The 26,436-nt window shown below is 40.6% G+C and overlaps 1 protein-coding gene across 1 annotated transcript in view; it reads right to left on the bottom strand.

The window, feature by feature from the left end:
* ksr2 (kinase suppressor of ras 2) overlaps positions 1–26,436 on the bottom strand; it is a 365,555-nt gene that overhangs the window by 105,785 nt on the left and 233,334 nt on the right. Inside the window, exons 7-9 of the mRNA XM_059986939.1 lie at positions 17,196–17,279; positions 10,396–10,463; positions 7,776–7,894 (exon numbers count right to left, since the gene is read on the bottom strand). Of these exons, the coding sequence (XP_059842922.1) occupies positions 7,776–7,894; positions 10,396–10,463; positions 17,196–17,279 (271 nt within the window). The remainder of the gene's footprint in view (positions 1–7,775; positions 7,895–10,395; positions 10,464–17,195; positions 17,280–26,436) is intronic.

Genomic DNA, 26,436 nt, shown 5'->3' with positions numbered 1-26,436 from the left:
GTTGTACAAAAATTGAGCTGTGTTGAGAATTTTATAACTTATTCTCAGCTCCTGGGTGCCAACATCTCTGAGCGTCTATCCTGAGCCCCGCGTACTGGTGCAATCACAAAGAAGTCAGCAGCATTACTTCACTAGGAGCTTGAAGAGATTTGGTATGTCACTGAAGGTGGTTGCAAATTTCTACATGCATACTGTTGAAAGCACTCGGACTGGTTGCATCAACACCTGGTACGGAAGCTCAAACGCACAGGATCAAAAGAGGCTGCAGTGGCTGTGGACCCAGCAAGCTCTATCGTGGGCACGAGCTTCCCCCACCATCCAGAACATCTTCAAAAGGCTTTGCCTCCAGAAAGCAACATCCATTATTAAGCATCCTCACCATCTAGGACATGCTCTCTTCTCATTACTCCCCAGCAGGCAAGAGTTACAGGAGCCTGACGATGCACACTCCACATTTTAGGAACAGATTCTTCCCCTCCACCATCAGATTTCTGACTGGACCATGAACTCATGAACACTATGCCACCATCTGTCTCTCTTTGTGCACTATTGATTCTTAAATATACTTATTTTAATTTGTTATACTATTCATGTTTGCTGCCACAAAACAATAAATTTCACAACATCTGTCAGTGATAATAAACCTGATTTTCTTTCTGATTCAGTCTGGTATCCAATTGAGTCAAAAGTTATTGAAAATGCTTTGACTTCAATACATTTTCAATTGGAGAATATTTTCATTTCAGCAATTGACTGGGATAATGAGGGTTTTGCCATTTTGGTCGTGAAATAGATATAGTGAAGCAGAATGGGTTGATAGACAAGTCAGAGATGATCAGGATCACTACTGGGGAGGTACAAAATGGTGATCAGTGTCTGGGTCAGGTCAGAAGATGAGTGGGTGTGTTGTGGGCTGAGGACAGGTTGAGAAGGTGAGGGGGGTAAAGGTATGGAATACCAAAGAGTGTAGAGAGACAGTTGAGAGCTAGAAACACCTTTTATTTAAACGGATCTCACCTGAGTTGATATCCCTGAATTGGCCTAGGAGTTACTCAGGCAGGCCGCCTCCAACTTGTGCAGAAATAGAATCCATAAGCACCATGAAAACTAGCTGCGACCCAAGTTATGCATGTGAAAATCAAGATTGTCAAGAGGGGTCCAGGCATTCATTACAGGTTGTTAATACAATACTGCACACGCCAGGTATGAAGAGAACCCAGAATGAAAATCAAAAACTGCATGCAACTTGCACGATCTCTGCTTTTAATTTACATTTCGTCTTTTATTGCAAATGATTTGCATAATGTAAAAAAAAGGCATTTTTTTTCCATTTTCTGAGTCGACCAGCATTCTGAAGTTCCAAACATCACAATTTAATACTGAAATTTATCACTGAATTTATCATTGAAGCTCTGCTACAGCCCTCCCAACCATTGACCATATCTACATGAAACGTTGTCACAGGAAAGTAGCATCCATCATCAGAGATCCTCACCACCCAGGCCATGCTCTTTTCTCACTGCTGCTACCAGGTAGAAGGTATAAGAGACTCAGGATTTGTACCACCCGGTTCAAGAACAGTTACTACCCCTCAACCATCAGGCTCTTGAACAAAAGGGGGATAACTTCACTCACTTGCCCATCCATTGAGATGTTCCCACTACCAATGATCTCACTTCAAGGACTCTTTATCTTGTTATCTCACGTTCTCGTTATTTATTGCTATTTATTCATATTCGCACTTGCAATGTTTCTCTTGCACTCTAGCTGATCTTTCATTGATCCTGTCATAACTACTATTCTGTAGATTTGCTGAGGAATATTACTTTGAACTTTGATCATATTGGGTAATTTTGTCAGCTTCTGTGCTCACCAGTCAATGATTCTCCAATCTTTTGCAATGCCCATTAGAGGGTTCATATTAATTTTAACGCCTTGGCAGTAAGTAGCAACAGATCATGAGAAACCACTGGCTCATTGGTCTTGATAGCATTTAAATTATACTGATAACAGTGCCAAGATCCCAGTGCTACCAGATTTATGGGATTTGGTTGTTCTTTCAGCAGGAAACCATCATTTGCTCAATAACCTATGTTTAACAACCCATTCAATTCTGGAGAGCAGCAGCCAACTTGAACAAAGGCTTATATAATGTTTCCCTTGTTTTGACGTTAATTGCATAGCAGTGCCTGAGCATATAGTTAAAGCAGCAGGCGAATTGTGATAATGTATTGCCAGATTAATGGGCATAAACAAATGCTGCATCCATCTTTTTAGTGGATGTAAACTGTAATTTATCTGTTAGTAAAGTATGCTGGGTAACAGCAAGAAGAGAACAGAGTTCAGCCTGAACTTATGTAAACTTATCTGAATGAACTAAAAGTTCAAGTAGGTCAATTGCTCTTCCATTTCTGTATATTGGAAGATTCAGATGAAGAATGTGGTGGCCCTATCACTGATATGAGGAGGCATACATATAAGAATAAGCCACTCAGATCCTTCAGCCAGCTCAATCAGTTCGTGGCTAATCTAATTAGTTCAACTCTACATTTCTGCCTATAACCAGTAATCTTTCATCCTCTTGCTAATCAAGAATCTTTCTAAATCTGCCTTTAAAATATTCAAAGACTTCCACTCTCCTTTTAGGAATAGAATTCCAAAGAATCATAGCCCCTTGAGAGAAATAGAGTTCTTCATCTGGGTCTTCATTGGGCGATTGATCCTTTACTTTTTAAGTCACCCATATTTCTAGGTTCCCATGAACGGGAGCATCCACTCCACATTCACCATGTCAAGACCCCTCAGGATCTTAGATGTTGGAATTAAGTGCTTTCTCACTCTTCTAATCTTAAAAAGATGCAAGCCTAGTACTCTGATGTCCCTTCATAGAGCAATCCTCTCGTTTCAGGCATCTTTCTCTAAGCCTTATCTGAAATACTTCCAACATATTATCATTCTTTTTAAAATAAGGACACCAACCATTTACACAAAAATTCTAGATATGGTCTCTCTAGTGTCCTATGTAACTGAATTTTGCTTTTTGTAAGTAATACCTCTTGAAATAAATAATGATATTCTGTTAACTTTCATAACTCCCTAGCTATACCTGTATACTACCTTTGGCAATCACACACCAGGACATCCAGATCAATCTGCTTTTCAGAACTCAGGAGATTTCAATCACTGAAAGATGCTCGACAGCTGTGGCAGGGCTTGAATGCTAACACCTTCTACACAGTGAAACCAAGCAACATAGGTGACACGAGGAAATCTGCAGATGCTGGAAATTCAAACAACACACCCAAAATGCTGGTGGAACACAGCAGGCCAGGCAGCATCTATAGGGAGAAGCACTGTCGATGTTTCGGGCCAAGACTCTTCGTCAGGACTAACCGAAAGGAAAGGTAGTAAGAGATTTGAAAGTAGTGGGGGGAGGGGGAAATGCGAAATAATAGAAGACTGGAGAGGGTGGGATGAAGCTAAGAGCTGGAAAGGTGATTGGTGAAAGTGATACAGAGCTGGAAAAGAGAAAGGATCATGGGAAGGGAGGCCTCAGGAGACAGTGGGGGGGGGGAGCACCAGAGGGAGATGGAGAACAGGCAAGCAACTAAATATGTCAGGGATGGAGTAAGAAGGGGAGAAGGGGCATTAACGGAACTTAGAGAAGTCAATGTTCATGCCATCAGGTTGGAGGCTACCCAGGCAATATATAAGGTGTTGTTCCTCCAACCTGAGTGTGGCTTCATCTTGACAGTAGAGGAGGCCGTGGATAGACATATCAGAATGGGAATGGGACGTGGAATTAAAATGTGTGGCCACTGGGAGATCCTGCTTTTTCTGGCATAGGTGACAACAAGGTTTCGCTCCCAGATGAGCTCAATGCCTTTGGTGCTCGCTTTGACTATCAAAACATGGAGGTACCGTCATGAACCCAGATGGCCCTGCGATTTCAGTCTCTGAGTCCAACATGGGAGCATCCTTCAAGAGGGTGAATCCACGGAAAGTATTCAGCCCAGATGGTGTAGCTAGCCGAGTACTAAAGACGTGTGTTGATCAACTGGCTGGAGTGTCCACTGTTATCTTTAACCTCGTGCTTTAGCAATCTGAGGTACCTACCTGCTTCAAACAGGCTTTAGTTATACCAGTGCCTAAGAAGAATGTGGTAACCTTCCTCATTGACTATTGTCCAGTTGCACTTACATCTGTGATGAGGTGTTTTGAGAGACTGCTGATGACACTTATCAACTCCTGCCTGAGAAGAGACTTCGATCCACTCCAGTTTGCCTACAGTCACAACAGATCCATAGCAGATGCAATCATTGGCTCTTCACTCAACTCTAGAACATCTGAACAGTGAAGACGCATACATCAGAATGTTCTTCATTGATTAGAGCTCGGCATTCAATGATACTATCCCCTCAAAACTAATAAGCTTCAAGACCTAGGCTTCAATACTTCCTCGTACAATTAAATCCTCAATTTCCTCACTTGCAAATCCCAGTCAATTCAGATGGCAACAATATCTCCTTCACAATCAGCATCAACATAGGTGTACCACAAGGCTGTGTGCTTACGTCTGTTGATGATGCTACTGTCATTGACTGAATCAAAGGTGGTAACGAAGGGAGATCGAAAATCTGGCTGAAATGTGCAATAACAACAATAACCTCTCATTCAATATCAGTACAACCAATGAGCTGATCATTTACTTCATGAGGAGGAAACTGAAGGTCTATGAGCCAGTCATCATTGGAGGATCAGAGGTGGCGAAGGCCAGCAACTATAAATTTCGTGTTGTTGTCATTCCAAAAGAGTGAAATGTTCTTGGTCCAGAGCGTAGGTACTACTACGAAGAAAGCACACCAGCACCTCTACTCTCTTAGACACTTGCAAAGATTTGGCATGACATCTGAATCTTTGACATACTTCATCAAGCAGCATCCATCATCAAGGACCCTCTCCAACAATTTGTTGATTATCACTTCAAGGCTGATTGTACTTTTCATGATTTCATCCTTTCTTTCCACTGCCTAATGTACAAATATTTCTAGTATCCTCCACAACAATAAGCTGTGCAAAATATCATCTGTCATTTCCTTATTTTCTGTTATAAGTTCTCCCCAATTATTTCTACTGATCGAACATTTGCCCCTGGGGAAGATCAGCAAATACACTTCTTATTTGTTTTCACATTTCTGGCTAATTTTCTAATGTGCTTTTATTTTACTTTCTTATTAATTTTTGACTATTTGCTGTGGTTTTTAACGTTCTGACACAGCATCTGTCTCTTTACATTTATAAGGCTGATGTCGAAAACCAAATTCAGTGAGTGAGCCGATTAACAATGAATGGGTATCAGTCTGAAAAATAATGGGCAGCACTCAGTGAGTCACAGAGCCAACCTCAAGGCAGCAGAGGGTCAGTGACCAGACTGAGAATGTAGACAGCACCCATCCAGCATCAGACAGTGTGTAGTTAATAATCAACAACGGGTATCACTCAGTGAATGACTAGAAAACTTTGGACAACACTCAGTAAGTGACCAGCCCACATCAGCACTCACTGGGCAGACATTAAGGCAGTGCCTTGAGCACCCAGGGCCTCATAGTTCACCAGCTATTTAGTTAAATGTCATATTTGTTTGGACACTATCTGCGAAATCCAGTATGCCAAACTTTTATTGTAAATGAAGTAACAATAACTTGTTAAATATAATGGACTTCTACAACTGTATTGCAATTGGTACTCATGATGTGAAACTGTTATTTAACCAGTAAGAATGACTCTTAGCTTTCAGGGCCAACTTAATTTTTCATTTCACTCCCACTGAACTCTCTGATTTTGGCCTCCTATACACGGAGTTGAGCTTACAGCAAGATCAGCCATAATCTTATTTCATGGCGGAAATTGTGGCAAAGACTTGAGAAGCTAAGTGTGTATTCTCTATTCTAATTTGGGTGCTCATTTGTATGACTTCTCATAACTCAAGGAACTGCACTTCATCTTTTGTCTGGGTACAATACCACCATTGGGACTTAATATTGAATATAGCAATTTCAGGTAATTTGTTCCACTAATGTGGCTAAACCTGTCTCTTTCAGTTTGTCTCATCCCTTTTTTCCAACAGTTCCAATGAAAGATCCATGACCTGAAATTCTTTTCCTAAATCCATTGATACTGCTTAACCAGCTGAGTATCTGCAGTTTTGACCAGCAGTTTCTGTTTTTAACAAAGGTCTTGACATTTCATTTTGTGGTACGATGCAAAAGTGAATTTCTATCGCAAGGAATTGTCAAATAAAATTGAGAATTTAAAGACAGATGCCTGAGGATTAACGTCTGACATTTTTTCCAGGTGCTCCAGGCATCATGCACAGTGACAAACAGCAGCACCTAAATATGTGCCCGATGCACACTTGGTGCAATGTCGTTGCTTTTGTACACATGGGTGGTCTACAAGAACTGCAGGCAATCTAGGAAAAAGGCAGATTATGCGGCAAATGCAAGTCATCTTAGAATGCAACTTGAAGAATCTGCTCATTGTCTGATGCCAGGACTTGCAAGGAATTCTCCTCAAGTTTAAAAATATATTTATCCTCAGCAGCAATTCCTTGGGACCGCCAATCTCACATTTCTTCCGGTTCCCTCCCTTCAGTTGGGATAATATATCAACCCAATTAAAATTAGCTCTCAGTGTATAACAGTACGAAAATGGATCAGACCTCTGATTCTGCAGGCATACAATGGATAGGTTGCATCACTGCCTTCCGATGCATGGAAGATGCATCATAAGATGCTGCAGGTTGTAGACTCAGCAGCTCCATCATGGGAATAACCTTCCCTGACAACAAGTACATCTTCAGGAGGTGGTGCTTCAAGACTCCTTACCATCTGGGACGTACTCATTTTGCATTTCTATCATTGGGAGGGGGTACATGACACAGAAGGTCTTTGCTCAACACTGTAATAACAGCTTCTTCCCCATCATCATCAGATTTCTGAATGACCCTTGAACCCAACATCATTATTCATCTTGCGCACTCTACACTTACATCCACCACTACTTTAGCATTTCCTGCCAGTCACCTTATGTACAGACACTCCTGTGCCTACTGTCACATTATGGACATACAATCAATTTATGTACATATGCTATCTTATGTATTTATATTTATTACTTTTTTAATTAATGTGTTCTTCTAGATGGAATCTTTGGCTTCAAATCTCCGCTGCCTTGTGGCTACACCCACTCATGGGGAAGGCTTCAGGAGTAAACCCCCAGGGAAAAATCCAGAGGTGGAGTCCCTAAGGCAGTCCTACATTGAGTTCAACGCTGACTAGAAACTCCTGTGACAATGCTGGTACCAAACTGTATCAGTCTCTGCCGTTCCTTTGGAACGGGAGAGCTTGCTACATGGGCAACAGCTTGCTCTCCATATCGTACTGCCCACGCTTTCATATCTAGACAGCTAAGATGCAACATCCATAGTGGACCTGACTGATGGAGACCTCCCACACTGTGTTCTGTATCTTAATGTGTATTTTTTCGTTCTCCTTTACACTTGAGTAAAGGAAATGACTTTAAACAATATTGAATCTTGAATCTAATTTATTTTTGTAACCTATTGTAATTTTTCCATCTTGCACTGTACTGCTACCGCAAAGTAGCAAATTTCATGACCTACTTAGTGATAGTAAACCTGATTCTGATTGCGATTAATGTGTTATTTTTATGGGAATATTATTTGTCTAGTATAAGTGAACTAAAAGGCTTACCTTATTAATTTTGTTGGTTTTTGGCAGTGTTTGGCTGGAGTGCAGATCAGAGTACCTGGGTGGCTTCTTAAGAGGATTGTGAATGTCACATGGCACGGATTCTGTTCGCACGAGTCTTGCTGAAAATCAGAGATGGCTACAAGTGAGGAAAAAGCTTTGCAGATTACTATTATTATGCATGACCATGATTTATTTCATAATTAATAACTTAGCTGATTTGAAATGATGGCGCTCCATAGTAAAATCAGCACCCTCAAATAAAGAACAAGGCAGCATTGATTAGAAGAAGAGACATCTCTCCTTATATGGTTTTCCCCTTGCCCTCTGCCCTCCACCCCCACCCCCTTAGGTTTATGTAGATTATGACCCTGTATTTTAAATTGAATTTCTGGCATGTTGAAAATTAACCATTTTCTATATTTTCTAGACATGCGACAAGCAGAGGAATTTTCAAAATTAATCCTACAAGTCTAAAGGAACATCTTGTCTCTTCAATGTAACTTTTTCTACAAAGTTGAAAGTATTCTACTTTCATCCTGTTGGAGAGATACAAAAAGAAAATAGATAACAACTTAGTTCCAGTCCAGTTTTTGAAGATTTCATTGATCAAGGTTAGGGATTTACATAAAGTGGATTTTTTTAAGGGAATTCTAGGAATTATTTACATCAAAACTTAACAACATGTCATTGTTTCTAAGATTTTGATCAGGTAATAGAAGAATCTTCCCATTTAAGCTCAAAGTAGCAAATCCATTATTGGAGAGGATGGGTCAATAAAATTGATAATTTTGCACATAATTTTTTAAAGTCATAAAGTAATTGTAATCTCAGCACAGATTTATAAAATTCCAGATGCTGTGTACAGCATAAGGAAAAGATTCCCATGGTATGGAGTGGGACTGGATAATTCAACAGCCTTGGATGTGGTGGAGTGAACTGTTTCTTGTTCTGTAACCTTGGTTTAATTTTGATCACAGTTACAACCTTCTTTGTACAGCACTATCAAACTCACAAAATTCAACCAAGAAACAAAAATCTTAACAGAATTGGTTGCATAAAAAATGTTATGGACCTTGGTGTTAATGGATGGATAACACTTTGGAAATAGTTATCAAATATTCATGCACAATTCAAATAGTTACTGGTATATACACACTTTGTATAACTAGATATCACCTAAACAAGTTTCCAGAGTAACAGATATAGCAATAATTTTGCTGAATTTTGAATCACTAATTTATGGCCATAGATCTGAGGAGACCAACATGACTAGCACACCTGAACTAAATCTAGCTCCAGGAAAATGGACACACAGAAATGAGCATTCATAGCTCTGGATAGTCAAGCCTCAAAGAATAGATTGCCAGATCTTGGAGCAGCACTTGGTAACCTCTGCTTTGAAGGGCTTGTTGTATTTACGATGTTACAACAACTGAGGATTAAAAAAATATTTAGATGAAGACTAAATATGGAGACTAAAGTGTTTATTGCAAATTTGCATTCAAGACTTCCAAAATATCTTCAGACAACGAAAACCATAAAAAGAGCCAATTTATGATACATTTCCCAAATGGCCTTGCATCATCAAATCTATATTTTTAAAATAAGTCAAGAACAAACAAAATAAAGTTAATGTTATATTGCCAGAATCAGAGGAGAAATTCCACTAAATCTTTATCTAGATCTATGAATTATATGAATCTGTTCCCGTGCTAGATTTAGTACAGAATGCTGGTCTCCGGAAATAATGATTTAAAAATCTCAGCAAAATGACTGCTATTCCTATTACACTGCAGCCTATTTTAGATAATATCTGGTTATTTAAAGTGTGTCAGGCCTACACATGCAGGCACCTTTTAGTCTCCACCTAACTAATAAGATTCACTTCCGCTTGTTTCAGTCTCATTACCTGCAGCCTACTTAACCACAGATCTCATATACAGTCCATGTTCACTCATCAAACCAGCTGGCCTCAACTAGTTGCTCCTAGCCTTCACTCCCTCTACCCAAAGTTTATCTTGGAGCCTGTTGTGTTTAGTTTCTATTCTGTCTGGTTTTGTGGCCCCTCAAGAATTGTTATTTTTGTGGTCTGTTAATAAAGTAATCGTTTACAGCTAAATCATCTCTGCTGCTCTGCTTTAGGTCAAGCCTCCTCTGCATTTCCTGAAAAACTGTGGATAAATCCACAGTTATCTGAATTGTACTTCCAGATTTTATTGCGGTCTCTAATAATTTGTTGTTCTATTAACCCTGAACCCATGATACACATGGGGCAAGTGCATTATTTTACAGTGACATTTCATGCACAAAGAGTTATAAATCTTACTACAAACAAAATAGGGTTATTATTGAAAAAACAGTACAAATATTGTCATACAAATCTTATTAAAGTAAATTCAATTTACTCCTATGGAATTGTATCACTATTTGAATGTTAAAATAATATAAAATTTATTGAACGTGCTGTGCCTTGCTAAATAAAATATCTGCATTGATTATCAAGGAAATGCATTTACGTATTCACAAAATTGAAAGAAAGAATAATTAATCCAATAAATTTGCTAATTGACTAATTTCAGAAGGTAATAAAAATTACATAATTCAAATATTTAAACATCACCTCCACGATGAATGATAAGTAAATGACAAGGTGGGGCTTCTTTGGTGCATTTGTTATGGCACTTCAACCTAATGAAGAAAGGAAAACTAAATATTAGTATAGGTAAATATAGCAGCATTACTTCATGTCCAAGATATTTTTAGATAGAATTCTCTGTTACTTTGCTTACTGGGGACAATAGAACATCCAGTAAAGCTACCGTCTCACATCTCCAGGAGCCTAGATCAATGCTGATTTCCGGTGCTGAATTTGCACATCCTCCCTGTGAATGTGTAGGTTTCCTCAGGGTGCTCCTGTATCCTCCCACATCCTGAATACATGCATGCCAGTAGGTTAATTGGCCACTGAAAATAAAGCTGGGTGGTAGAATCTCTGAAAGTTGATGGGGATGTGGAGTGAATAAAAGTAAAATATCTTTTGTGTAAATGGTCCTTTGAGTATAAATACAGATTAATTGCAGCAAAGGGCCTTTTTTTCTGTGCTCACTAACTCTAAGTTTGCCTTTCTCCTGCAAGGGCCACAGCTATGTCTGCCTTTTCATTGGCTCTGTGGAATATTCCATGTTGCAAACCTTCCCTGGTAATGTTCCCCAGCTCATACTGTGCTACATTGATGACTGCATTGGTGCTGCTTGTCACTGTGATCAACTTTGCCTCCAATTTCTACCCTGCCCTTAAATTTACTTGGTCCATTTCTGACATCTCTCTCACTCTCTGTCTCCAAAGCTGAAGACAAAATATCTGCTGAAATCTTCTCTCACTCCATTGATTCCCATGGCTACCTTGACTACTTCTCTTCCCCCACTTTCGCCTGTTAAAATACCATTCTCTCTTCTCAGTTCCTTCATCTCTGCTGCCTCTGTTCCCAGGATGAGGCTTCCTTTTCCAGGACATCAGCTATATCATCCTTCTTTAGAGAATGGGGTTTCCCTTCCACCACCATTGATGCTGCCCTCATCCACATCTCCTCCATTTCCCAGATATCCACACATCCTATCTTCCCACCCCATGAACCTCCACATCCAACACATCATTCTCCAAAACTTCTGGTGTTTTCAAAAGGAACCTACCAACAACACCATCTTTACCTCCCTTTCCCTCCAACTCTCCACCTTCTGCAAGGATCGCTCCCTACATATCGCCTTGTCCACTTGTTCCTCCCCACTAATCTCCCTCCTGGCACTTACCCATGCAAGTGGCCAAGGAGCCACACCTGCCCATTCACCTCCATTCAGGGCCCCAAGCAAACCAGACCTTCTGGGTGAAAAAACTCTTCACATGTGGTCATCTACTGTATCTGGTGCTCCCGGTGTGGCATCTTCTAGATTGGGGGACCACTATGTCGAGCATCTCAGCTCCATCCGCAAAAAAAGCAGAATTTCCCGGGGGCCAACCATTTCAATTCCTCTCCTCATTCCCGTTCCAACATGTCAGCCCATGGCCTCCTCTTCTGCCATGATGAAGACACTGTCAGGTTGGATGAGCAACACCTCATATTCTGTTTGGGTAGCTTCCTTTCTGATGGCATGAGCATCAATTTCTCCAATAACCTTTTCCCCACCCCTTCCCTCTTTTTTATTTCCCCACTATAGCCTCTCACCTCTTCTCCTCACCTGCCTATAATCCGCCTCCCCAGGTACCCCTCCTCCTTCCCTTTCTCCTAGTAATCACACTCCTCTCCTATCAGATTCATTCTTCCTTAGCTCTTTCCTTTTTCCACTTATGCCTCCCAGCTTCTCACTTCATTCCTCCTCTCCCACCCCCTTGGCTTCATCTGTCACCTTCTATCAGCTCCTCCTTCTCCCCCACCTTCTTATTCTGACTTCTTCCTCCTTCCTTTTCAGTCCTGATGGGGTCTCGGCCCAAAACGCTGAATGTTTACTCATATCCACAGATGCTGCCTGACCTGCTGGGTTCCTCCAGCATTTTGTGTGTGATGCTCTATCTGTAACGTTCTTTTTAAGCTGCATTGATTATAGGTGTTCCCTAAGCTAGTACAAATCAATTTTTGATTAGAGGATGGACTGGTATTCTGAATGCAGCAGGTGCTGGAAAACTAGAGTAACACACACAAAACGCTGGAAGAACTCAGCAGGCCAGGCAGCATCTGTGGAGTGAAATAAATGTTTGAAGGCCAAAACCCTCCACCAGGAAAGGAAAAGGAGCAGGAGCCAAAATAGGGATCTTAAATCTCTGCCAATGATCCTTTTGCTGAATAATATAATAAGCGACACTGAGCTCTGAAAGTAGTAAATTTATCTTTTTCCAGATCTGTGTGTTTTTGGCGAGGTTCAATAAAGCCATTTTCAGTTTGTTACTCTGAGACTCCCAAAATGGCAGGAGGAAAAGTCAGATTCCCATGGAGATTAGGTTCCATCCCATTTACTGCCATTTAATCTAGAGATGGCTCCAAGGGTAGTCATAGCAGAAGGGTGGTAGTGGGGACGAGCTCCCACTGCTAAACAAATGCTCTTCATGGCGTGTGTCTCAAACGGCCTCTGACAACCAAGCCCAACTCCTGGCCTTCACGTGTGGCATAGTTCTTATGCCTGGCGGAGCTGTTCTCACTGACAGGAGAAGGGGCAAAGGTGGGCCACTGGTGCCTTAAAACCAGTTGCTCTGGGCAGATTGGGGTTCGTTAGCCATGGATGGTAGCTCATCTAGGAGAGGGAAAACTCCGATTTCAAACCTCCACTACCTGGCCGCAATACCCGCTCACAGGAAAGGCTTTGGGAGTAAACACTGAGGAAAAATCTGGAGTTGGAGTCCTGAAGGCAGCTGACTGCTGTACCCAGCACTGGCACGGCAATTCCTGCAATGCTGTTGGCACCAAACTGTATCGACTTCTGTCGTTCCTTTGGAGCTGTCATCAGCATGAAGAGGGGGGGTCCCACTGCATGGGCAACAAATGGATTTTCATATTTCATATTTTCATATCAACTATGCCCTGGCTTGCACCCTGAAGAGGCTACCATGGTCGACCATGACCAGAGGCCACACACATAATCCAGAGATGAACAAGAGATTGCGAAAATTCTATCACTAAGACAATGTGAGACCCTGCAAATATTTAATTCTGCTTCTAGTTATTATTGTACTTATTGTGATAAAAGTAACATATTGGGGATATCATTATCTAATTTGCCCATGGGAATCTAAAGGCAATAACAAATAAATAGGCCGGGGTGAAAATTAGCTAACCAATCTGATCCAGTCACCCTCTGGCATGGCCTGTCTATCTGCCAGTGTTCCAGACCTTCATGTAACGCAATCATGCTCTCTGTACTCCATTAGACGTGTGAAAAATTACAACACAGATGGTTCAAAAAGCTTATCTATCGGTTCAGCGCCAAAGGGCACAGTTAGATTACTCTATTTACAAAGTAATACCATGTTATATGGGGAAAGTACACACAATTCACTATGATGTTCTTTAATACCTTTGCTGGAGAATACTGCAAAATAGTACCATTATCTCAACCACAGAGCAAGGGTTCCCAACCTGGGGTCCATGAACACCTTGCTTATTGGTATTGGTCCATGGCAAAAGAAAGTTTGGGGACCCCCGAACTTCAGTGTCTATACATACCACTTTATATCACATTTCCTTTTACTACATTGCGGTGGCAGAGTAGTGTAGTGGTTAGCACAACGCTTTACAGTAAAGCAAAAACTGACCACTACTCTAAAAAGACTAGGAATAGAAGAGATAGCATAGCCATAGGCTATTTATAATGATATGCACCCTGGCAAAGCACTAGTTTTCTATAAAGTGGATGAATAACAGATTGCCCAGATGGTAATTCATCTGTCGTTTACTGCATAAACTGGTAAGTTGTTCTTTGATTGATCTGAGATGCATTTCCTGAGGACCTGGGCTGATTTCATGGCGGTTGCTGCTGTCCATGAGACAAGATGTAAAGTAAGCTTTACCTTGTGAAGCACTTTAGAGTAAAGTTGCAGTACCACATTCCCAAAGCCAGTTCCAACATCGAAACTAATCATGGTTGATCTCTACATATCAATCAATCTGCTCAGCTTGTTTCTGTATCCCTTAAGTATCTATTGCTGCAGCAATAGAATCCTCTTGCTTTGAGCTTGACTTCAAAGAAAAATATTTTTGCAGTAAGGAGGGAACTTGCTGAATGTAAACTTAGTAGACATAAAAAAAAGAACACTTTTATTGCCCTCCTACACAAAGCTCACAGGAAATAAAGATGTCTGCACAGTTGGGAACTTCTGGAGTTCATTAGAAATTGCTGGAGCCATCAGTTGGCATCATGTCATTTAACCCACCCTGGATCAGGAGTGGTGCAAAATGAGAATAACTACAAGAGGTATCACTTTGAGCCTGACAAGAGGTATCTCTTTGAACCCTGTTTGTAGGAAGCCTATAAACATGTGAACACAAAACACATTGATGTTTTCAGCGTAAGTTATTTTCGTGGCTTTCTGATTTGAGCTGAGTCATTTGAGTGGCCTGGTAGCATAGTGGTTAGCACAACGCTTTACAATACCAGAGACCCAAGTTCAATGCTCGCTGCAGCCTATAAGGGGTTTGTACGTTCCCCCTGTGACCGTGTGAGTTTCCTCTCGGTGCTCCCATTTCATTACACAGTCTAAGGACATATCAGTTGGTAGGTTAATTGGTCATTGTAAACTGTCCTATGATTAGGCTAGGATTAAATTGGGGGATTGTTGGATGGCCCAGCTCAAAGGGCCAGAAGGGCCTATTCTGCACTGGATCTCATTGCTAGACTTGGAATCTAATTTTACTTGTTATTTATTTGGTTGCTCCTGAAGACTAAACTGGAAAGTCAAGAGTATGATGCCCATTATTTAAACTTGAAAATATTGCTGTTGATTTTTCATCGTCAGCAGACTGGTTTAATATCATTAAGGCAGGCAAGGCAATGATTTTATTTAAATTGTGTAAACCTGAAACCAGCAATTAAATATTTCAAACCATCCGAACTATTAACTGATGAAGTTTTAATTTCCCAGGAAAACCCAGAGACTGAAATAGCCTCATAAACAAAAGCAACACACACAAAATGCTGGAGGAGCTCAGAAGACCGGAAGCTTCTATGGAAAAGAGTAAATGGTCAATGTTTCGGGCATGGATTCTTCATCAGACTGAAAAGGAAGGTGAGAGGTCAGAGTAAGAAGGTGGAAGGGGGAGGGAAGGAAGAAGTACAAGGTGGTAGGTGATCAGTGAAACCGGGCAGGAGGGAGGGGTTGAAGTAAAGGGCTGGGAAGTTGATTGGTGAAAGAGATACAGGGCTGGAGAAGGGGAAATTCGATAGGAGAGGACAGAAGACAGGAGGTGATGGACAGGTGAGGAGATAAGTTGAGAGAGGAAAACAGGTATGGGAAATGGTGAAGGGGGGGGCAATTACTGAAAGTTCGAGAGATCAATGTTTGTGCCACCATGTTGGAGGCTACCCAGACAGAATATAAGGTGTTGCTCCTCCAACCTGATGGCATGAACATCAATTTCTCAAACTTTTGGTAATTTCCCTTCCCCTCTCTTTCCCTATCCCCATTTGTCCCTGTCAACTTATCTCCTTAATGGCCCACCACCTCCCTCTGGTGCTCTGCCCTTTCCCTTTCTTCCATAGTCTTCTGTCCTTTCCTATCAGATTCCCCCTTCTCCAGCCCTTTAGTTCTTCACCAATCAGCTTCCCAGCTCTTTACTTCATCCCCTCCCCCCTTCTGGTTTCACCTATCACTTGCCACCTTGTACTTCTTCCTTCCCTTCCCCAACCTTCTTACTCTGACTTCTCTCCTTCCATTCCAGTCCTGATGAAGGGTCTCGGCCCAATACGCCGGATATTAACTCTGTTCCATAGATGCAGCCTGGCCAGCTAAGTTTCTCCAGCATTTTGTGTGTATTGCTTTGGTTTTCCAGTATCTGCTGATTTTCTCAGGTTTGTCTTGAACAAGAGACTCTGCCAATGCTGCAAACCTTGAGTAACATGCATAAAATGCTGGAGAAATTCAGCAAGTCAGACAGCATCTACAGAAGGGAATAAATGGTCAATGATTCGGACCGAGCCACTTCATCAAGCAGCCTGAAGACTGTGGTATTAGTTGCCCATGTCTTACAATGCACAAAGGAAATATTTTATCTTGGCAAGAAATGGAAAGGTTTTTAGCGTAATCATTTCAATTTCCTTGTCAATTTGTGCATTTGCCAATCCACTCTTCGTTCCTGCCAATCTCACCACTGAACCATTCACTCAGATATAGAATTAACATACAGAGTGATTTAACCTCTGGTATTCTCTGACTGTGGGGGAACACCTCAATTCTCTGTAGTGCCAGTGCTTTATACTACACTTTCAACGTCTGCATACATCATAGCAAATAATATATCACTGTTGTTATATGAACTTACATTAGTATCTCTAAGGACCCTTATGAAGAATGGACAGCAATATTTATTTTCTGCAGATGGTAACTCTACAGGTACTAAGTTGCCTCTACACTAATCTCAGTCACCACTTAATGACAAGCACTCTTGCCTCTCAGTCAGTACCTTACGGATTTCTGAAACTTGTGTGAATCTAACTTTACACTCCAATATGCGACTGTAGACTGTACCATTCAGGTGAGAAACCAGGGCCTCAAGTGACATCCCAAGAAAATCCCGTGCTAGAGTTCTGAAGGGCAGGGGAGGTAATACTGGTATCCTAGTTATCCGGCACTGACATAATTAAAAGGTACACATTCTCTAAGTATTATCACCAAGATTAGGGAACCAAGGAACTCATATTCCAAACTGAGTAGATTACGTACTTGCAGTTTTTACATTTCAAGCCAAAAAGCATTCCTTTCCCACATACTGTGCAGGTCTGTGACATCCAGTACTTGGTGGAAAATCTACAGAAAAGATAAGATAAAATAATTTTATTTAGGGTCAATCAATTGCATTATTAGTTTTAATTATACTGAAACAATACTACCACGGATAGGCAAGTTAAAGGAAAAATAAAATACACATGTAATCTGTGAAGTTACTAGCTCAATATTTTTAAAAATGCATTGCTTTTGACCTAAAGTAAGCAAGAATATGTGTTTGTTATTGCAATAAGTTGTTGAAGAAAGCATAATCCAACACTTAGAATCATAGACTTGGATAGCAAAGTATCAGACCCTTTAACCCACCACATCTATATCAATCATTCTGCCCGTCCCATTTACCCTCTTGTTTTAGATATCCCTACTATGGGAAAAAAAACAAGTAGCTACCCTTTCTATGCCTCGCATAATTTATGCACCTCTTGTCAGTTAATCCTCCTGCCTCCTTTTCTCCAGGGAAAGCAAACCTAGCCTATCCAATCTCTCCCCATAACTTAAGTGCTTCAATCCTGATGACATCCTGATGAATCCTGTCTGCATTCTTTCCAGTGCAATTACATGCTTCTTATTCTGCGGCGATCAGAACTGCACACAGTACTCCAAATACATTCTAACTAGTGTTTTGTAAATTTGCAACATAACCATCCAACGTTTGCACTTAATGCCCCAACACGTAAGTCAAGCATTCCTTATGCCTTTGTCTGCATCTAGTTGTATTACCACTTTCAGGGAACAATGGACCTGAACATGAAGGGCCCTCTGTTCATCAACATTCCTTAATGCCTTACTGTTTATAGCACATGCCCTGTCTCTATTTGACATCTCGAATCCATCAACTCACATTGATCAGGATGAAGCTGCAAAAGCTCCGTCCAACTTTTCACCTGATCTACACCCTGCAGTAGCCTTAGACAACCTTCCTTGCTACCTCCAACACCATTAGCCTTTTCTTCTTTGATTTATTTCTTCAAATCTTTTAAAAATCCACCTCTACTGGCATGGTTTGTCACTGGTATAAACTAATGAAAATGCCAATTTACTGCTGACCTGAATTCAGAACACTTCCTTCTAGAATTCCCTGCGCAGAACTCCTAAATGTTTATCTTTTAGTACTGTGGCCCGATAGTGCTTAATTAATTACAGACAGATAGAACCCCTGTGGAAAATGGTACCGTTCCTACTAAATTATTTGGAAGTGGATGAGAAAAGATCCTCAGAAAGTCCAATTCCATTTCTCACATTAATTTATATATATTTTTTGGTCGATTAGCAAGAATTGTTCCAGATATGGTGTACATTGCAAGCTCTCTCCCAACTGTGGTTTCAATGACACCCAGCAACCCATTCACTGAATAAAGTTAAGAAAGACTTTAATGGCATGAAATAATACAAATAATTAGATCTTTCAAAATCAAGTTTTAGGCAAACATAATGATGAAATCACAAAGCACACTGAGTTCTTCATAAATGACCCATAATTCTACAACTCTTATTGTAAACTTGCAGAAACTAAATGAATTTTCAGTTTAAATTGAGTTCAGTTAAACCAGTGGTGATTTGTTTGATTCTAATTTTAAAATCCAGCCACTTAACACAAGGATGTGTTATCACCAAGTTTCATTCTGACCACCCAGCTGTACCGGTGGGAACATCAATCGAACTTGCCAAGAAAAGAACCACGCACTTTCCTGAGCATACAAAAGGCTGCAGATTCTGTAATCTGGCATAACTCACAAAAATCTGGAGGAACTCAGCAGATCAAGTAGCATCACTGGTAGGAAATGTCCAGCCAGCAGTCAGGCTGAGACCCTTCATTGGTCCAGATGAAGTGCATTAACCTGTAATGTCAAATATCTATTTCCCTCCATTAATGGTACCTGACAAGCAGAGTTCCTCCAGCTTTTTCTGTGCTGCTTACATTTTTCTGTGGGCCCGTAAGCAAAGGAGTTCAGAGAAAAAGCTAAGAAATTATGTTACTCATTGTGAAAGGGAAACAAAGCTTTACTAGGCAATGATGAGATCGCATCTAGAATGCCATGTACAGTATTACTATTCTCAGTTAGGGAAGGATGTTGATGCTTTGGAGCAGTTCAGAGGTTGACAAAACACACCTGAAATGGGCAGATTATTTTAAGAGGAAATATTGTCCACTAGAGTTTGAAAAAATTGAGACAGGATTTATTTTTAAACAGGTAATATTTTTAAAGTCACAATTTTGATTGTGGAGACAAGAGAAAATCTGCAGATGCTGGAAATCCAAGCAACATGCGAAATCCTGGAGGAACTCATCAGGAACTCAAGATGTTTCATCTTGTGGGAGAACGTAGAATTAGGCTGAGGGGTGGGGAGTCACTGTTTCTTCTGATCCTGAAATCTGATTGACCTGGGAGAGGAACCAACCAAGAAATATGAAGAATGAAGAATAGGAGCTATAAGCCCTCTCTGGCTACGAATGCAAATGTCTAGCCATTTTGCACCACCATTTCTACAGTGCGAAAGAAAAGGATATGCATCATACATTATAGCAACAAAGTTCCCTTGAGACTGAACCAGTCTCCATTTTATGTTAGCCTAGTTCAGTGTTCCACTGAGGAAGACTACTAAATAGTTCCAAATCCCAGGAATGCTAAGTCAATAAGGAATAATTACTGAAGACATCACACATATTATAACTAGACTTCACTGTGTAGTTGGGCTTGTAGCGTATCATTTCTACTGCCTCCCACTGTTTAAATGCCCATTAGTCACAGTCAAGGCAGAGATTTGCTTTTCATTTTATGGGAGAAGTCAGTGTTTCTGGGAAGACCAGGACTTCGTACCCATCCTTAATTACCCTTGAGGTGGTGGTGGTGGTGAAATGTTTTTTGTAATGTTTCCATCCTACGATTGATAATGCCTTCACGGTGCTGTTGGATAGGAAGTTCTAGGATCTAACTCAGCAACAGTGAAGAATTATTTTTTAGATCAGGATGGTGTGTGAGTTCCTATGTGCCTTGTCCTTTGCACTAGTAAAGGCCCTATGTTTGAAAGATACTTTTCAAGCAAATACAGTACTTTTTGGAGATGGTACACATCATAACCACAGTGCAGTGGTGGTGGTGAGAAAGTTTACAGGGAATAGCAAAGCACTAATGAAGTATACTGCTCTGTCTTGGAGCATGACAACCTTTTTGAGATCTGTTGAAACTGTAACGGAGAATATGGAGGTGTCAGGAAGTGAAATGCTCACCACAGAGTACCTTTGATCTGTTCTTATAGTCATGGTACTTATATAGCTGGTTCAGTTGGGTTTCTGGTCCTTGATGACCCAAATGATGTTAATGGCAAAGAACATGACCATGATAAAACAAAGAGGTTGGATTCTCACTGGTTCGAGACAGGCATTGACTGGTAATTTAGTGACATGAATGTAATTTGGCACTCAACAGTCCAGCCCTGAATGTTCTCTTGGTCCTGTTGCATAGAGACACAGAACACTTCATTTGCTGAGTAGTTCCAACTGGAATTCAACATGGTGAAATTATCAGCAAACAACCCTAATTCTGACATTATGATGGAAGGAAAGGCATTGATGAAGCAGCAGAAGACAGTAGGGCTGAGGACGCTACCCTGAGGAACTTCTGCAGTGATATCTGAGGCTAAAATTGTTAACCTCCAACAACCACTATCATCTTCTTTTGTGTGAGGTGTGGCTTCAGCCCATTGATCTCAGTTTTACAAGAACTCCTTAACGTCGCACTTGGTTGAATATTGCCTTGATATCAAAGGCAATAAATCCCATTTCACCTTTGTAATTCAACTTGTCCATCGTTGGACCAAATCCATGATGAAGTCTGGAGAAAAGTGAATCCTTAATCAGGCATCAGTGAGCAGGCACTGTTGAGTACGTACCACTTGAAAGCACTGTCACTGACACATTCCATCACTTTGCTATACCTCCCTGATCCAATCTTTTCCTGTTCACGCTTCTCCCTCCAACTGCCAGTTTCGAAAGTAATTGTTTTTGCTTTTATAATAGTGAAGTTTAACCTGTTTACCAACTCAATATAGCATCTATTCAGGCCTGTGGATTTGCAGAATGAGGTCCGAGGTTAATAAAATGTGAGTAATACTGCCTGACAGAGCTGAGTTAAACTAAAGGATTTTCCATTTATCTTGTTACTGAAATAACAACCAATGGTTTAACATATTACAACTGTTAAAATGAAAATTTACTGATCCATTACAAAGGTAAAATGAAGGACACTCTGCTTTATTTCAAAATGTATATTCTGTTCAAATGTATTTATGAGAAAAAATTGGAAATTACGGCTATCCAAACAGAGGACAGCATAATTTTTTTCCTGCCTATTCTGCACAAGTTTTGTTCACTAAAATGAAAGTACCATACATCAGATAATCTGTGCTGGTAAGTGAGGAGTGAAGGACAAAATAATCTCTAGAAAACAAAATTCTGAATTTGAGATCTGTTTGAAAACACAAGCAGAATATTTTCCACCTGTCAACGAAACGAGTTCCTAACACCAGTGAGCTTAGGAAGATTAATGAAGCAACATTGAAGAAGTTGTTAATACCCTGTGAGACACTTGTTCCTGAACAGATCTTGTTTTCCCTTGAGAGAAAGTTACTTGAGCCCAGAATGCTGGTAAAATTATTATGCTCTTCTGCATATTCTGAATTCAATTTGTTTTTAGTGCAACACTATTACAGCACTAGCTCTAAGATCGCAGTTCAATTCTGTAAGAAGTTTGAATGTTCTTCCCCTGAATGAATGTGTTTCCTCCCATATTCCAAAAAAGCATCTGGTCAGGCCTAGTGAGTCATGGGCAAGCTTTTTTGGAGTTGGAAATGCAGTGGCACAGGCTGTCCAGCACAATCCTCACTGATTTGATTTGATGCAAAATGACGCAGTTCACTGTATGTTTCAAAAGCTAATCTTTCTTTCCCTTTATCTTCTGTCGGTTGCTTCTCTTCTCCCTTTAATTGTGTATTCAAAGTCACTATTGCCTTGACAGCTTTCTTCTCCACAGACATTCCCTCTCCATCACTCCCTTTCTACAACTCCCCTCTCTGCAACTTAAAACGCATTTGTTTACTCCACTATCCAGTTCAGATGAAGGGTCCCTGGCCTGAAATGATGACCCTCTTCAAGGATTATCTGCTGAAATAGGCAGATAATCAACTTAATCAGCTTAAACTAGCTTTTCTGTTTTCATTCATCCAGAATACACTGAAGCCTCTTAAAGCACAAAATTTGAGTAGCAACATAAAAATGAGTGTTAAATGTCTGTGGCCAACAAATCTTGTAATGTTGTAAATTTCCAGTGCAGTCAAAGTCTAGGGTGCCATATGTTGTTGAACAAGGCTTCCAATGAAATATAGTTAAAGGTCTTTCCTTTGAAAACAAGAAGGTCACAACACTTACTCAATTTACTGGTGAATTTACAAGAGGCAGCCAAGCAAGTATTGTGATCCAAGTTAAGTGAGAGAAATGTATACAAATCCAGACTAACATCTGAGATCTGAGCACTTGCATGGAGAAAGCCTCAAGAATGATACACCACATGAAGCAATATCAAATGATCTTGTATATTGTTTCAAATAAGTTCTGAAAAGAGGACATGACATATTATGGTAATTCACACAAAATGCTGGAGGAACTCATCAGGCCAGGCTGCATCTATGGAAAAGATTAAACAATTGACGTTTCAAGCTGTTTCTGTAGATATTCTCTTGTTTATGATGATATATTACGGAATAGGTTCTCTCTCAACTGATAGAATGCCAAAGTCAAGTACCTAATTACAATTCTCTTCTGTAGCAATGGGGACTGAGATTGTTTCAGTGTGACTACACGGAGTTGTCAATGCAAATAATGCACACTCGTTTGAGATGGAAGCCTCATTATTTATCAGAGATACAGGTCAAAGGTCAGGGTCTGTGCATATTAATCTGCATCTGATTTGAGTGCAGTTAACGTTTTGAACCCTCATGCAATGGTAAACAACAGTATTTCCCTCATTAGTGGGAACTTTATTTCAGACTAGTCAAGTACTGACGATAAACACCAGTCCTTACTGAGGGGTTGGAATGGAAAGGGTGGGCAGCGTTGAGCTCCTGGGTGTCAACATCTCAGAGGATATGTCCTGTGCTCAATATTTTGATGCAATCATGAGAAGGCATGCCAGTGGCTATATTTCATTAGGAACTTGAAGAGATTTGCTATGTCACCAAGGACTCTAGCAGATTTCTACAGGTGTACCATAGAAAGCATTCTAACTGGTTGCATCACCACTTGCTCTGGAAACTCCAATGGACAGGATTGAAAGAGGCTACAGAGGGTTGTAGACTCACGGGCACATGACTCTCCACCATTGAGACCCCCACTCAGTATTTTAGGAACAGCCGTTCCCCTCTGCCATTATACTTCTGAACCATCCATGAACCTCAGAACACTACCTTGCTATTCTTCTTCTGCACTGTTTATTTAACGTAACATAGTCATTTTAATCTTACACTGCATTGCTGCCACAAAACAACAAATTTCACAACATATGTCAATGATAATAAACCTGATTCTGATTCTTAAATATTCTTAATTGTCAGACATGTGCTTCAAGCTATTTTGATATTTCCCCATGTTGAAAGAAGTAATTCTGGTGCTTTGGAATATCATAATAATTCATCTCTCATGAAAGTGGTCATGCAAAGCCCTATAAATTTCTTTGTTCCAAATAACAAAAATAAAATTGCTATATTTAGCACAAAATCTCTCTGTACCAAATTATTAAAATGATAAATGTTTTTTAAAAAAACTCTTGCTACAACTAATAATCTACTTAACAAACATTGAGCTTACCTTCCTTGTAGACACCGTTTAGTCATGCTACTCTTTCTGTGGCCATTGTAAAGTTGTCCATTTACAGTGGTGGAAGAAGCACAAGTCTGTGCTAGGTGCTCCTGATCATATCTTGCCCTGAAAATAATGACTTCTGGATGCTGCTTACCACGAAGAATGGCCGCAGTTCGAGGAAGGTGAGGCATTACCAGGGAGCCTCTGACGAGGTAACAAATGATGAGGTAGATTGGGAGATGAGCAGTTCGCCTTTAGCTCAAAGGTCTGAGTTAAGTCCAGAACATATTACCATTGCAAAGGTCTCCAGACCTTTGCCATTCCTGGCAAACAACTTCTACAAAGTAGCCATCTCCTCCTTAATGACCGCAGTGCTTTCAATCTGGCATCAACATTGCTGGACAGTAATTTACAATGAAGATCTCTGCTGCTGGCTTGGTTAAAAAAAATTCTCTGATGGAATTACCCTGAAATTGCATGGTGGCATTAAGAAATTGAATAACCTTGGCCTTTCCCTCCAAAGAGATAGAAATCTCCTATAATTCTAAAGTATTAACAGTGATTAGAACTACTTTCAAATTGGAAATGACACTTTCTGACTCTCCATAACCTCCTGAAGGATGTGGGTGAAATTCTCCATGTTCCTGGTTGTTCCTTGCATTTGGTTCAACATGTTGACCAAATACTCTACAGTCCAACTTTATTAGTTTTTTTCCTGAGTATTTTGCTTGCACAGTCCTACACTAATCCCTCTGGGAAAGTATGACCATGTAGGGCTACACCCCAGCAAGCAGGGACAATAAGTTTCATTACATTCTTACCTTTTCCCTACTGCTGCCCACAATTACTAGGTGATACGCAAAAGGTTCCTTGTGGCCTACTGTCTGCCTATTTGGTGTTAGCATCTGAGTGTGCTGGCATTCTGTTGATGCCTCACTGATTTTTCATTCTCCTGCTCCTTCTGTGAGTCAAATTTGAAGAAACTTCCTTGCAAGATTGCAACCATAAGAACACAAGCATGGCAAACTGTCACAAGTGGGCATGTGGAAAGTTTCTAACGTGCAAAATCCTTTAACAAACAAATAAATGCATTAAGCCAGAGAGATATTAGGTAGGAGACAATGATATTTGCAAAGTAATGACTTACTTATTTCAGAGTTTTAAGTGCATACACAGAGAGTTCAGTGTTAATCTCCTGACATTGAGAGAGGAGGTGGAAGAGCTTGAGGCCTGGTGTCAGGCAAATAACCTCTTCCTTATTAGCAACTAAACAAGGAGATGGTTATCAACTTCAGGGGAACTCACACCCCTCTTTACATCGGCGACACAGCAGTGGAAACTGCGAGCCGTTTCAAACTCCTGGCAGTGCACATGGTGGTGTAGTGGTTAGCACAGCATTTTACAGTGCAGGTGGCCCAAGTTCAATTCCCGCTACTGCCTGTAAGGAGTTTGTACATTCTCCTTGTGACCGTGTGGGCTTCCTCTAATTGATCCGGTTTGTTGCCACAGTCCACAGTCCAAAGATGTACTGGTTGGAAGGTTAATGGTCACCATAAATTATTCCATGATTAGGCTTTGATTGAAGCAGGGGGCTGCAGGGAGGCAAGGCTCAAGGGACCAGAAGGGCCTATTTCACACTGCATGCCGATAAATAAATAAAATATCCCACACAACCTCTCTTGGTCCCAGAATACAACCTACACAGATGAGAAAACTCTCCAATGCCTCTACTTTCTGAGGAGGCTGAAGAGAGCTGGATTTTGCACACCTGTACTCATGTCATTCTACAGATGTGCAGTAGACAGCACCCTAACAAGCTGCATCACTGCACGGTATGGAAACTACACTGCAGCAGGCAGGAAGTCTCTACAACAGGTAGTCAAAACTGCCCAAGGCATCACTGTCATCAGATTAGCTGCCATCAAGGACACACAGTATACATAGAAAGGTGTTGGAAAAGGGCCAGTAACATTGGGATGAATTCCATACACCCTGCTCAGGGAGGAGACTATGCAGCATCCACACCAAGACAACCAGACTCAAAAACAGTTACCCCCCACCCCAAGCCCCAAGCAGTAAGACTGATCAATACCTTCACCTACTATCTCTTGCACTACTTTATCATTTCCCATCAGACACATTGTGTATAGCCTAGTGTCACTTTATGAACACACAATCAATCTATGTATATAAGCTATCTTATGTATTTATATTTATTGTGTGTTTTGTAGTATTATTATTGTGTTCTTTACCTTTTGTGCGTTTTTTCTGCTGCATTAGATCCGGAGTAACAATTATTTTGTTCTCCTTACACTTGTGTACAAA

The sequence above is a fragment of the Hypanus sabinus genome, chromosome 13, assembly GCF_030144855.1.
Source record: "Hypanus sabinus isolate sHypSab1 chromosome 13, sHypSab1.hap1, whole genome shotgun sequence".
Classification (NCBI taxonomy): domain Eukaryota; kingdom Metazoa; phylum Chordata; class Chondrichthyes; order Myliobatiformes; family Dasyatidae; genus Hypanus; species Hypanus sabinus.
Note: the sequence above shows the minus strand (reverse complement) of the source record. Positions and strands in the feature narration are given on the sequence as shown.